Source organism: Clavelina lepadiformis, chromosome 7, assembly GCF_947623445.1.
Source record: "Clavelina lepadiformis chromosome 7, kaClaLepa1.1, whole genome shotgun sequence".
In the NCBI taxonomy this organism is placed as follows: Eukaryota; Metazoa; Chordata; class Ascidiacea; order Aplousobranchia; family Clavelinidae; genus Clavelina; species Clavelina lepadiformis.
The window spans coordinates 9,978,977-9,992,297 of NC_135246.1; the positions used below are offsets into that span (position 1 = coordinate 9,978,977).

At 33.9% G+C, this 13,321-nt stretch overlaps 2 protein-coding genes across 3 annotated transcripts; one reads left to right on the top strand and one right to left on the bottom strand.

The window, feature by feature from the left end:
* Positions 1-1,287: 1,287 nt before the first annotated feature.
* LOC143465781 (T-complex protein 1 subunit alpha-like) lies at positions 1,288-6,356 on the bottom strand. 2 transcript variants are annotated; one of them, XM_076964248.1, is made up of 6 exons: positions 5,618-6,356; positions 5,119-5,448; positions 3,818-4,034; positions 2,114-3,640; positions 1,913-1,995; positions 1,288-1,810 (listed from the first exon to the last, which is right to left on the bottom strand). In XM_076964248.1, exons 3-5 carry the CDS (start codon positions 4,015-4,017, stop codon positions 1,965-1,967), a joined length of 1,758 nt encoding a protein of 585 aa, XP_076820363.1. In that variant the 5' UTR covers positions 4,018-4,034; positions 5,119-5,448; positions 5,618-6,356; the 3' UTR covers positions 1,288-1,810; positions 1,913-1,964. The 2 variants fall into 2 exon arrangements, with proteins under 2 accessions (XP_076820363.1, XP_076820364.1); XM_076964249.1 differs by having other exon boundaries at positions 5,119-6,356.
* LOC143466176 (uncharacterized) lies at positions 5,861-10,478 on the top strand. The gene is made up of 6 exons (XM_076964814.1): positions 5,861-6,043; positions 6,221-6,319; positions 6,461-6,519; positions 6,787-6,910; positions 7,210-7,368; positions 8,109-10,478. Exons 1-6 carry the CDS (start codon positions 5,861-5,863, stop codon positions 8,349-8,351), a joined length of 867 nt encoding a protein of 288 aa, XP_076820929.1. The 3' UTR covers positions 8,352-10,478.
* Positions 10,479-13,321: the final 2,843 nt, after the last annotated feature.

The window sequence follows — 13,321 nt, forward strand, 5'->3', positions numbered from 1 at the left end:
GTTACTTATTGGGATGTGTACTGCGCTGCTTGATATATTACAATAACATCTGTCAGTGTTACATACCGGCATTGCGGTTTATATCATTCCTTTAGCCAAGCGAGATGGATGGTAAAGTTTCATGTTGTTTCACGGCTATTCCTCGATACTGACGAATCTTATCTCAAGGAGTGACTATTGTTGATTAGTAGTTGTCCTAGGAATGGCTTGCGTATGGTAAGATAAACACATATTAATTTCCGGTTGTTTTATAAGTTCGACCGTCAAGAGCTTAGAAAAAGCTGGACATGTAAAAGTTGTCAATGCGATTATTACATCCTGAGTTAACTTTTAAAAAACTAGGAGTTTCCGAGACAGAGATATGATCCATTTTTAAAAACCTTGATGACATAGCGTTTATAGCAAAAATTAAGGCATGTAAAACCGGTTTTAAAGACAATTTACTCGAGGGTAAGTATTATGTAAGGTTTGCAAACAATAAGATTTTCAACCAAATAGGCTACAGGCATCGTAATGTAATTAAAGCAATCACTGTGACGGCTACGTCACATCACATAATATTTATGCTCGGGCAAGACGAGTTAAGACTGGTTTTATTATGTTTTTTTTTTTGCTATAAACGCTAAGACTCAGGTGTTAAAAAGGATCGTATCAGACGCACCTACGTTTGTATAAACAATTTGAAAGTTAATACGTGTTTATCTGACCATATGCAAGTCATTCTTTCAACAACTACTAATTAATCAGCAAGATCCGTTAGTATCGAGAAATAGCTGTAAACATCATCAAAGTTTACCATTCATTTCACTTGGATAAAGGAATGACAGAAGCCGTAACGCCGGCATAATAACAGTGAATAATGTTTTCGCAATATGTCAGGTAATGCAGCACACATCCCGAAGTGTTATAAAATTAAAACCCATGCTTTGGTTGTAAAATTAGTTTCAGCACGTACCGGTAATTAAGGGTAAATAACACCATAAAAATTAAACACTATTATTTTTATGATAAAAAGTCCTATTTATTGTGGACATACGGCATGCCAAATTTTTGTGAAAAAAATATTGGTCTTACATTTCAAAAAGTTTATGTAAAAATCTCAAAATTATTAGTTTGCAAGTTATTGGCATGGACTAATTAGACCTGGCAGATTTGTTGTTGTATGGTTTATTATTCATCACATAATACTTTAATTGAAGAAAATGTAGAGGCATCCTTTCCTAATGACAATATTGTATTGTACTTTTTATATGATTCTTACTGCCTATCCTTTAATGTGCTTGTGAGCCTCAATATTGTGACCTATTCTGGCCACAGAAACAGGATTCCGGAGGAATTCCCATGGATAGAATTTTTTTGGTGCGGTTTTCTTTTACCATCCATTTGTTTTGCACTTTGTCAAATTAATCTTTACAACAAATGTTTTTAACTATGAAAAGAAATGGTAACTGTTTTATGTTTTGCTATCAATCACTGCGTTCAATCAACAATGTGATTAACATAACAATTAGAAATGTATTGCATTGTTTTGAGCCACTTTGCACTTGTAATCATGAAATAATGCATATTCAGTTGGGGAAAGTAAATTTAGTTTCAAAAACATAAATGAGGGTAAAGAAAAAGTGTGTTACATAAAAAGAATTTAGGTACTAGAAAACAGAATCAATCAAGCAGAACTTATTATGCGCTCATGATTTGTACACAATTACACAACAGATTCAGGTTTTGAGAAATATTCTTCCAGTTAAAGCCAAATGCTGACTGTCTTCTAGCATTGATGTTTTTTTCTGAGTATCTGAAAACTTTAAACCTGTGCCCAATGAAAAAAATTATTGGTGACAAATGTTTGTTTATTTTATTGCTTACAAATAATACTGGATACACCACATACATTATTAAAATAAGTACTTACTGAGTTTCAGATGTTTATACTCAAATAGTTATGATGTGACGATTGTCTTTGTCTACTTCTCATGATGTTGAGGGGACTTTATACTACAAAAATTATAAATAAAAAGGACTTTTTTAGAATCCATAAACAATACATGACAAGACTAAAGAAAACACGCATAATATTTCAACAGAGGCGCCAATATAACACATAAAAAGCTACCTGATAACATCATCAACTTTCAGCACTTGAATAATGCCATCTATTGCATTGGAAAAATTTGCAACCTGGCTCTTTAATGGCTCCAATAAATTTCTCTCATTTCTTGATGTTTTCGTGAACACATTTGAATCAGAAGGCGTGAAAATATCACATGATTTTATAAGATCAGCTTTTGTTTTAATTAAATGTTGTATAAAACGAGAGTTTCTGTCTTTAATGCAAGGTGCATTTTTGTGCAATGTCTTTGGTATTATAATTAACATTTCACAAATAATTTCTTTTGCTGATTCATAACTAGACAACATTTGCTGACTCCATTTCAAGTCAGATAAAACAGCCTGCAGTAGCGTTAAGTCACTAAACACAGTGTTCAAAACAAGTGGCAAAAAGCCACCACCGCTAATTGCCCTGCCTTCCAGAATGCATTTATTTGATTGTTTTTTCACATCCTCCTTGACATGTATCCAATGTTGGAGACACAAAAGAGCGTTATACATTGCTGTCTTATACTGAGAACACAGTCCAGGTGAAGGTGAGCATACAAGTACACTAACAACAGAGTTTGAACTTAAAGTGTCTGATTCAACTGGCATTGAAGTAATTAGCACAAAGAAGCATGAAACAAGTTGGATTTCCTCAACTTTGACGGTCGTGATGTTTGCTTTTGAAACAACATCTGTAATATCATACAGAGGCTGTATCTTGAGAACATTGCTGATATATTGAGTTTGCTCCACTGTTAAGCAATCTAGTAAACCCACATCATATTCTTCACATATGCATTTAAAAGATTCTTTGGCCTTTCCTTGATGGAAGATGATACTGACATTGGCCTTCAGTACGTTTTTAATCCAATCTTGCATTACCATGGATGGATAGGAGAAAAAATTAATCTTGTCCAAATTGTTTTTAAAGTTCAAATGTGTTTCTGTGTCTGGTCTTAGTTCATCGTTCCACTGCACTAAAACAGCGTTGACATATTGATCATAACATTTGAAGGTATCAGGGAATTGCAATGGCATAACAATTCCGTTCAAAACTTTATTTTCCTGCAGTAATGCACCAGGATTTTCAACCACAATTTCTTCAAAATATTTAATAGTATGGTTGATGGTTTGGATTAAGTTTAAAGATGTCATATTTAACTTTTCAACCATCTCTAAAATTAAGTGAGCTAAAGATTCTGCAGCAGGCTTCGAAAATTTTCCAATCAAACTTGTCAAAACTATAGAATGCATAACTTGAAGGATTTCGCTATCGAGATTTTCATTTAAAACGATTCTGAGTGCCAATGTGTCAACTAACCATTGTTCGAATTGGTTACTACCTAAAATTATGTCCTTGAACCAATTTAAAGACATTATTATTTTTTGCTTGCTGCTTAGATAGATTTTAGAAGAACGATTTACACAAAGTGAATGTTTGTTTTGGCATAAGGCAGAGAAACCTGCATGAATCATGAGGAAGCATGATTTTGCTCCATCTCCATATTTAGAGTGGTGAACTGCACAGAATTCAATAATCACCCTGAAAAAAATTGTACACATGAGTAGTTATTGTAATGCGAGAAAACGTTTTGTTTAATTAAACAAAACAGATTTAGTGTTGCTAATAAGATTGATGAGCTTTACATATTGCTATACATTATGCAATGGAAATAAAGATTCATTGTCTAGATAACTAAAAGATTGAGCCAAATACTACCTAGCAACTGGATGTGTCAGAGATAGGCTTTTAAGGACAGATGTTCCATCACTTGTTACATTTACAGTTCCAGTTCCAGTTGTCATTAAAACTTTCCCATCTGAAGGACCAAAAATATCGGAAATAATGGGTATCACGATGTCCAGCGATGATAAAATATCATCATATTTAACTGGCACATAATATTGCAATTCATCCATTTCAGAGATCCTAGTCCCTAATCAACAAATATATCAAACATAAATTTTGGCATTAGTCAGTGAACAGTTAACTGCCAAACTTTGTAAGCATGCTATTAGATTAAAGTTCAACAGCTGATAAGTACCATCAAAGTAATAATGCAAAGTGATAATGCAATTAATGATCACAAATCACACACATAAACAGCCAAATTACACTATTCTTCTGTATGTTTTGCACACTTTTCTCAAATTAAAGTGGATATAAATATGCTTGAGACGTGTGCTTTGTAAGTCGTTGTGGGCTTATGGCTACAAGGAATATAGCTACTACCGGTAGTTTCCCCATGTATAGTGTAGACTAAAATATAATGCTAAATTAAACATTATTCAAATATTTTTGAGCACAAATTGCACTCCCATGTGAAATTTAACTTTACAATCTGAAAATATGGGACCTACAAAATATAGCATAAAATTTTCAAATATAGGTAGTTTATACACTTGAAAACAACCAGTGTTCAGGAGTTAAATGATAAGAAATAGGGTAAAGGAGAGGTTTATATGTTAGAAATATCAATATTTTTGAAGTGAGGGGCAAGTTAAAATACAAGTTGATCTTATATGAAAGACCACTACTCACTGAAAAATCCGGTAAAATAATTTTGAAAAATAATTCTTGGTTAGGTAATTATAAGCAAAAGAAACTTTAACAACGCCTAGTAAATTTTATTAGAAAATTCGAACAATTTTGTTTTTCTGGAATCACGCACTTGATGCATTAGTTCATCATGTTTATGCCTTTGCAAGTTATACTTTCGTAAGGTAGACTACGATGCATTTTCGCAGTGCTTATAAATGAATGGAAGTATACCAACTTATGCCTCTAACACTAAGTCACGATCTATCCTATTTATGGTGAAAAAGGCAGTTAAGGTCACAGTTTTTGTTTTTCATACCACGATCACATGAAAATTAGTCTTAAGGTAGTCAAAACTTTCATGATTTATCAACTGCAAAGAGTATTCATGCCGTAATTTGTACCAAACAAATGAGGGTGAGTTAGAAAGAAAAACAGTGTGAGCGCAAATGTTCTGCATTTTGATGAAATAGTGCGGTTACCATAATCACTCGCAAAAACAAGCACACTCGCTCATTCCTAGCTCTGTCAGTCACTGAGAGGTTGTTGTTGGCGATGTAACACAAATACACAATGGCTGCTGTCTGTGAAGTAATCAATATAGGAGTTTAATTTTGCAACAAAGAAGCGGCTGATGTGGATCTTTTTTCAAGAAATGTATGCATTGGTTGTAAAAAAAGAATATATCCAAAGCCAGTTTCAGCAGCAACCAATAGCAGATTTTTCCTCAAGCAATCACAGTCTGCGGTTCATTACATCATGAACAGCAGCTTAGCATTCCACATCACCAACAGCAGAACTTCTGTCAATTGCTGAAATAGATAAACACAGTCGCCAGTGAATTTGAGTGAAGGGGCCATCAAACACTTTAAACTAAGATCAATATGATTTTGTTAGACTTTTATGTAGGGCTTTAGAAAACTTGTTTAGACTTATCAGATGGCATGCATGGTTGGTGTGGTTTACTAGCCTGGGAATTACCCTAGCAGTTGGCATGCTTCAATGTCCCAGGTCACGTGCAGAATTAGGCTAAAAATTGGCATGAAAGTAGCTAAAATTGTTTTTTTAGGCCAAAAATGTTGATGTCAATCTTGCGCCTCTGTTAAAAAAGTTTAAATCATGTTGTTTTGATGGCATTTTATGGAATGGTAGTCCAAAGCATAGTAAATTGACATGCAAAATGAAGGATTTTTCGAGTAATCAGTATTTTAGTAAATTCACTGTATGATAAAACAAACAAGGATTTTATGGCACTTTTGGTGTTTGACGGCTCCTGAAATAGTTACACTGCTTTATGAATGTAACAATACTGATTACTGGCTTGACTTGAATCATACTGTACGTCGTAAAATTAACGAGTTTAAGACAAGTGCACAACCAGATCACAGTTTGATTAGCTCGGTTCTAGTATACAAAGGCATCCTGTGGTTGTGCATTTGTATACTAGGCTAGACCCAAATTAACATGCTGATATAGGCTAACCTAACTCGGTTTGACTCAACTTGACTTGACTTGAGACAACTCAGCTGAAACAACTATTTGATTTGAGTCAAAAAATGACTTGGTTGAAACACTGTAACTTAGGCTACTTCACACAACACTTATAGGGCGACGTTGGGAAACTTCATGAAATTAACGTTGTTGGCCGTTGGGTCCGGATCCGGAGGTCCAGATTTGCTAGAGGTCACTGAATTCTAGCTTAGCTTTGCATACTTTTAGAATTCAGTCAAGCAATGGACTGGTGGATGTCGGTAATAAAAGTTTTCATAATTAAATCGTTGAATAATATCAAACCCTTAAACCTGTAAATAACCTTCTTTGTAGGGAAAATCCCCTAAATTGAAGCATCAGTGGTATGTCACAGACATAAATGGAAAACTGCAGTAAATTTACAGTAAAGCATTATGATACTTGCATGAAAGATGAACCAAAGCTCCACATTTTTTCTTCTTGACATTAATAATGTCAAATTTTTTACTCTTGAGTCCTAATTGGTTTGAAGTTTTTGTTGATTAATTTTGTTATTGTTGGATATCTATGATATTTATAAATACAGTCTGCACTCTGCGGTTGGAGCAGTGACAGTTCCTTCATGCCATGATGAAACCTGTTGCAACGTCCTGAAAATACAAACCATATGTTTAACAAAGAAATTACTTCGCGTATAGTGACTTTGTCTATAAGAATACTTTGACAGTGACAACATATTTTCGTCTCTTCAGCTCTGGAATAGAAACACAGTATTATAGTTGCTACGTCAGTTTTAAGGCTGCTGTAAGCTGTTGCCTTTTCGTGATCTTGCATAAGTAACTATAGCCTAGATTACCTAAGCCACTTTCTAAACGTTTATGAATATGCTGTAGGTTACCAACTTATCATTGCTGTCGAGTATTTGGTGAATAAGTTATAGGCTAAATTTGGCAAAGTTAACTATCACAACAGACTGAAAGAAATTAGTAGGAGTTATATTTACTTTTCAATAGCAACTTGTAATCATGCCCTTAACGTTTCCCTTAATTTAGTGTTTTTGGTGTAAATTTTTTCCTGTTTACGTTGATTTTGTTTATTTTTAGTATAATCGCATCCCTGGTTTGGTGGCCGTGCTAACCATCCATTGTTGTGGAACCACTGTAATTTACACATTGCACGTATTAAGCCCTCAGGGCTTTGCCGCTTTTGCTCGTTTGTTGATTGTCTGTGAGCGTACTTCTTGTCGACCATTCTACAATGAGGTTAGCACAATCTTTTCTCTCAAAGGTATATTTATTAATACCTGTTACTATTTCACCGGAAAAAATTGTACATTTGCAGCTATTTTTCACAGTTCTTGTTATACTAACTTAAATTTTATAACACAGTAGCCTAATCTAAATCAAACTCCAATAAACCTTAAATAGCTAAAATCAACTTTTTGCGTACAAGCATTCGTCTACCCAACCGCCTTTGTGATCTACATACGGTGGTTAAACGGTGCAGTAGCGGTTTTGGCTATTATGACTTGTGACCTTTTGGATATTATGACCAAAATGGTCTGGTCCCAATGAGGTCATAATGAGCGGAGTCTACTAGTACATAAGTAAATTCGATATTGGATTTAAAGAAATACTATGTTGATTAGTGGTAGGCTAACTGGGCCTTTTAACAATTTTTAGTGGGCCGCGAGCTATTTTTTATTATTTTAGTTTTATCATGTAGTTGCGGGTTGCGTGATAGCTTTACATTCTTTGTACTGTATTTTAAAAATTGGTATAGCTAAGAGTTTTTATTTTGGCTCATTGTTGCATCACAGTTTCATTGTGAAGTCTAGTATTGCTATTATTTGGGCTACTTTTAAGGCGGTCATCTTAATTTTATGTTTATTTAAGTATTTAAATTTCAACTGGAACTATTGCAACTTCAGTGTGACGAAAATCTGCAAAGCAAAGCCCCCAAAAGTGATACCAATGGTAATTATAGTACATTTGTCTTGCAGTTTTGGCATCAGCTTCATCACGAACAATTTCCGCATTTGAAAAAAGAAACGAATCGATTTATATCCATGTTCAGCACTACGTATATGTGCGCGCAGTCTTTCTCAGCAATTAAACAAATAAAATCAGCTCGCAGAAACCGCTTGTTAGATACAAGCTTGAAAAACTTACTCGTTGCGACAACAAAATACTTTCTTCCAGATCTTGCTACTAGTGAATGCAAACAATTTCACTCATCACATTGACAAATGTTGATTGATGAAATAAAGAAAATTCTTCTACTTTCTTAGATAATTAATTAATCGGACTACCAAAAGCGACACGCCGAAAACTGCGTTTTTGTGTGTGTGTGAGTAATATCAGTATTTTGTCAATTTAATGTCAAATTCCGTGAATCAATTTGCTCTGCCTTCAACTGAGGAAACTGCAATTACGATTTTTGATTTTTTACTTTTTGTTATCGTTGTTTTGTTTCTTTATGACCCGAAACTCCTGTTAAAAAACGCAATTTTTGCGTGTCGCTTTTGGTAGTGCGATAACCTGAGAAAGTACCAAAGTATTAGTAGCAAGCTACTGCGTTGTACAAGCGATTGATGTTTTTGTTTAACAATTAAAATATTCGTGTTTTAGTAGTGGTTTCACGTAGTGGGTCTTCAATAGCTCTTGAAAGAGTATTTTGGGCTGCGACAATAAAAGTTTGCCAACCACTGATGTATGATAAAAATATGTCACGTGGTTTCTTTAGTATGATACGTTATATTTTACCTTTTTTTATAATGCGTTAATTATTATAATTGTAATTGTAATATTAATTATAATTGTTTATTTTTTGTGCGATAATTGCTTCACTTCTGTTTTAGTTGATTAATTGTAATTATCATTGTTTAACTCACATTTTGTGTGTTCTTATCATATAAATAGTTTGAAACCTCACCTTTTGCATGCTATAAAAGCCGTTGTTAAGTATTTAAAGTGGTCTGTTGGGTTTCGGTCGTTGACTATTTAATAGAATTGTTGTTGTTTAATGTTTAATAGAATTGTTGTTGTTGTTGTTGTTTATTAGAATTGTTGTAATCTGATCAGATACAGGTCTTTTTAGACTTTCTGTTTTTGCCAAACGTTTAACAGTAACCCCAATTCCGTCAAAGGGAGACTTACCGTGTCTGGTTGCAAAAAATGTTGCATTGTGATATGAAACAGGCTTAATGCTTAGCAAAATATCAATTATAATATGTTAATTATAATTATTATATCTATGAAAACATAAGAATATTAATATAGTGATAAGTAAAATTATATTCAAAAAATATCAATTGCATATGCCACCATTTGTTATTGTTGAATGATGGTGTCGGTTGATCCAAACTTGACGTTGTAAAATGTGGTATTGTTGTTCAAACTCACTTTTCTCTTTAAGCTCAAAAAACAAGTTCACAATTTTTGGATATAGAGAAATAATTGAACCATACTACAAAAAAACTTCGAAAATTTTGTTTTGGAGATCATTGCTGTTTTTTTAATTGCGTCATGAACTTACCGTTTCATATTCACTCAAAAACCCTAATTTATTACGTGAAGGAGTTGTTTAAGAGACTTTTCAACTGTTGAAATGAATTCCCTGACCCCAAAAATGGTAAAAACGACATTTGTTTCATTATTCTAACTTCAGAAATAGAGATATTGAAGAAAATCACAAAGCATGACCAGTGCTCACTAACCTAATATCCCTTAAGTGGTGGAAATTTCAAATCGCAATAACTCAATTGGCTTGAGATATTAAAAAAAAATTTTTTAATTTCGATTTTTTTTGAAGCTTTACAACATATATCCAAACCATCAAAATCTATGACTAGTGGTTACAGGGTCTGGTTGATTATACATGGATTTGCTCGATGTTGTTTTCCATAATTTAATAAGTAAAGGTTATGTATTTCTTGTGTAGATATTCATTGTCATTTTAATCTAACTATGTCACTTTGTATATTTATTTGGGCTATTAATATGCATGTTTTTAATGCTAGGAAACATGTGCTCTACATCTTTCAACAACATAGTTGTTTTGTGTTATTTTGTTCTTAAATTCGTTAAAGTTAGGAATTATTTTGTTGGTTTGGTGGCCATGCTAACCTACCATCTTGTAACACAATTGCATTATTCCTATCTTGGATGTTTTAATCCCTTGGGCTTTGCCACTTTTTCCTGCTTGTTAAGTGTTCGTGAGCATGTGGTTTTATTGTGCTATAACTTTCGCTCCGCACAGTTAATGGTGAAAAATAAACAATACAATATTATATGTTGTCAGTTTATTTTTATTGTACCTGTAATTGAGTAGTGATTACACATAAAAAGAAAGGTCAATCGCCTCGAATAATCCAGCTTTTGTATTATCTTTTAAAAGTAATCCATTGCATGTTTTTTAACTCTTGACTTATTGATGCCCTCAATTTTGTTCCTTGATATGCAATCTAATACTCATTAAACATCATTCTTGGTGTAAATTATATAGCCCTAATAGCTTGTCTTGTATCGTGAGAATGAATATTTCTGTTTTGTTTATACCCACAAAATCAGTTAATCATGTCACCTATTTGCCAGACGTTTTGATAAGATTTTCCGATTGATCCGTTTAACCAATATGCTAAAAAAATGTTTATCATGAACAGACATTATTGTTGATAATGTGTATGAGCGAACTCAGTTGCAATGGGCATTACAGTACAGTACCGTACAACTCCGTGAAACAATCCTACCACGTTAGCTGACTACAATTCTGGTTAAATTATTTAGGGTTTATTACTGTAGTGGCCTATTGCACTGTGTTACGCAACATAGCTGGCTACATTGCCAGCTACTGCCCAAGAGCATGTTGTTGATTAAAACATTTTTTTGGCAAACTGCTTTAATCGGACTCTCCTTTTATCGTGAATGGTCTCTGTTACGCCGCAGCCTTGTTTTCAAGTGTAATTGGTACCGGTACTATAGTTGCTTTTTTTCCTTTGCGCTGTCTTTGTCAAATAATTAATTCGTTGTTTGAGTTGAATGAATGAAACTGCATAAATGAAATCACACAATTTATTTCAGTGCGAACATTTATTCAGCTCTAAAAAATATTCTCCAAAGTTTCAACCGCACACGTGACCTCATCTCCGCTTCGCTTTTAAACGTCGAAAAAATTACTCGAAAAAGGTACATTCTCTTTTCGCTTATCGGTAAACGTGAGATGCGAGACTCATCTTTGCTTCCGAACGTCTGGCCGAAGATGATGATATGATTAAATGACAGCACTATGCAAGTCAGAAGAAAATCATGATACCATAATCCGATTTATTCCTTTAAGTTTGATTTGATTAACCGATAGATTTATTTAACATTAAATAGGATTTGGTTTGAGATTTCCGATTTTGATACCATAAAACGATTGATACGTTGAACCAGTATACGTTTAACAAATTTCATCTGTATATATATATACAGATGAAATTGGTTAGTCTCATACTGCTTTAACACATATATCGTTTTATTGTGTACAAATCTGAAGTCCCAAATCAAATCCTATCTAACGTTAAGCAAAAACATCGGTAAATCGCATGCTGCTTAAGAGACTCAATCAGATTATCGCATAAGGTTTCGTTGCTGCTTTCGTTCAGTGAATTACATATTTTCTTGAGCAAACTGTTTGAACGAAAAACATTTGTAGGTTATGTTTTTCATGACACAATAACTTAGTTCACTTTCAAATTCGGAGCTGGTTTTCTTCCTTCGAAATAACAGACAAAATAATTGCAATAATCATTAAGTTGTCATAAGGGAAGAAAAAATTAACTGAATTTACACCGATTTTGTTGTTTTAACCATAATGTCATGTGCATCGTTTATCACATTGCAGTATATCGACCAATTAGACATAAAATGTTTTGATCAGACTTCAGGTCGGGCATATAAACCCTCACCTGTTTCTGGGTCTGCTGGTCACAAAATAATTAGTTTCACATATATTGCTATAATAAGTAAGGTCTTTGCAAAGTTTTAAGGTTGTAATATATTTCTACTTAGAGTTATGTCATGTTCCCTTTGCTGGCTTACTGTACAAGATTTTCAGTTTTTCAATTTTCTGTGCTGAATGAGAACTAAACTTACACCTTTCTTACATTACGTCTTACATCCTAGCGATTGTTATTCTATATATTTTTCCAAATTGATGTTTTATTCCCATTGCCCTGATGAAGTCGACCTGAATGGATTAATGAAACGTCGGCAGACGATAAAGTTCTGTATTCACCAGTTGTGTGTTATATTTGATGATTATTGTGCCTGGTGGCAAACATAGTATATTTACATCTTTCTTGTTAGAGATATGTTAGGGCTTACACTCAGTTTTGGAGAAACATGAATTTATTTATTCAAATGCACTAGCAATGAGTGTCATAATTTTGGAAGCATGTTTACCACGCTCTCCATGGAGTCAGATGTTGCATTTCGTGCACATACTTGTTATGTTCTTATTGCACACTTTGCATCGACCTTGGGTTGCTGCATGTCCTAAGAACTGATTCATGCAATCGGGACGAACATCCAGTGGTAGCTCAGCTGCAACACCAGCAGCTATATCACTTTTTTCTTGAATTTTGATTAGACATAAAGTCACTTGTCTTCTAAAGTCAACATTTATCATCTTTTGGTTTTCAAGCTGGCAGTGAATTCTCCATGCAGCTACCACCGTTGTGTTTAAAAGATTGATAAAAAGCGGCCAGTACCATTTTTTACCACATATTTGTAAATTTTGTAACATTTTATAAATCGTTTTTTCTTACCCTGCAGAAGACTCTCAGGGTCTTCCTCTACCTTAAGTTCTCCAGCGGTTTAAAAATATCTGCCATATCGCCAGCAAAATCCTCAATATCGCTTTCTTGACTGCCAGAATCTCCTGCTACAGGCGGCAATGCGACCACATTCACTATGTTTTTTTTTTTGCATTTTAAACAGTTTCAAAGACTTCCATGACTTTCGTTACCCGGGTTACCCTTCCCGCGCTATAGAAACTTCCTGTATCCTTGATTTTGAATACATATAATTAATAATGTCTAAGGAATGCCTTATTTCAAGTTGTTCATGTCATTATCTACGACTGCGGTGTACAACTTTTACATCTGTGTTATACCAGAGATCTTTGCTTTAACATCCAAACTAGGCCTATAGTTTCACGTTCGAACAAAGT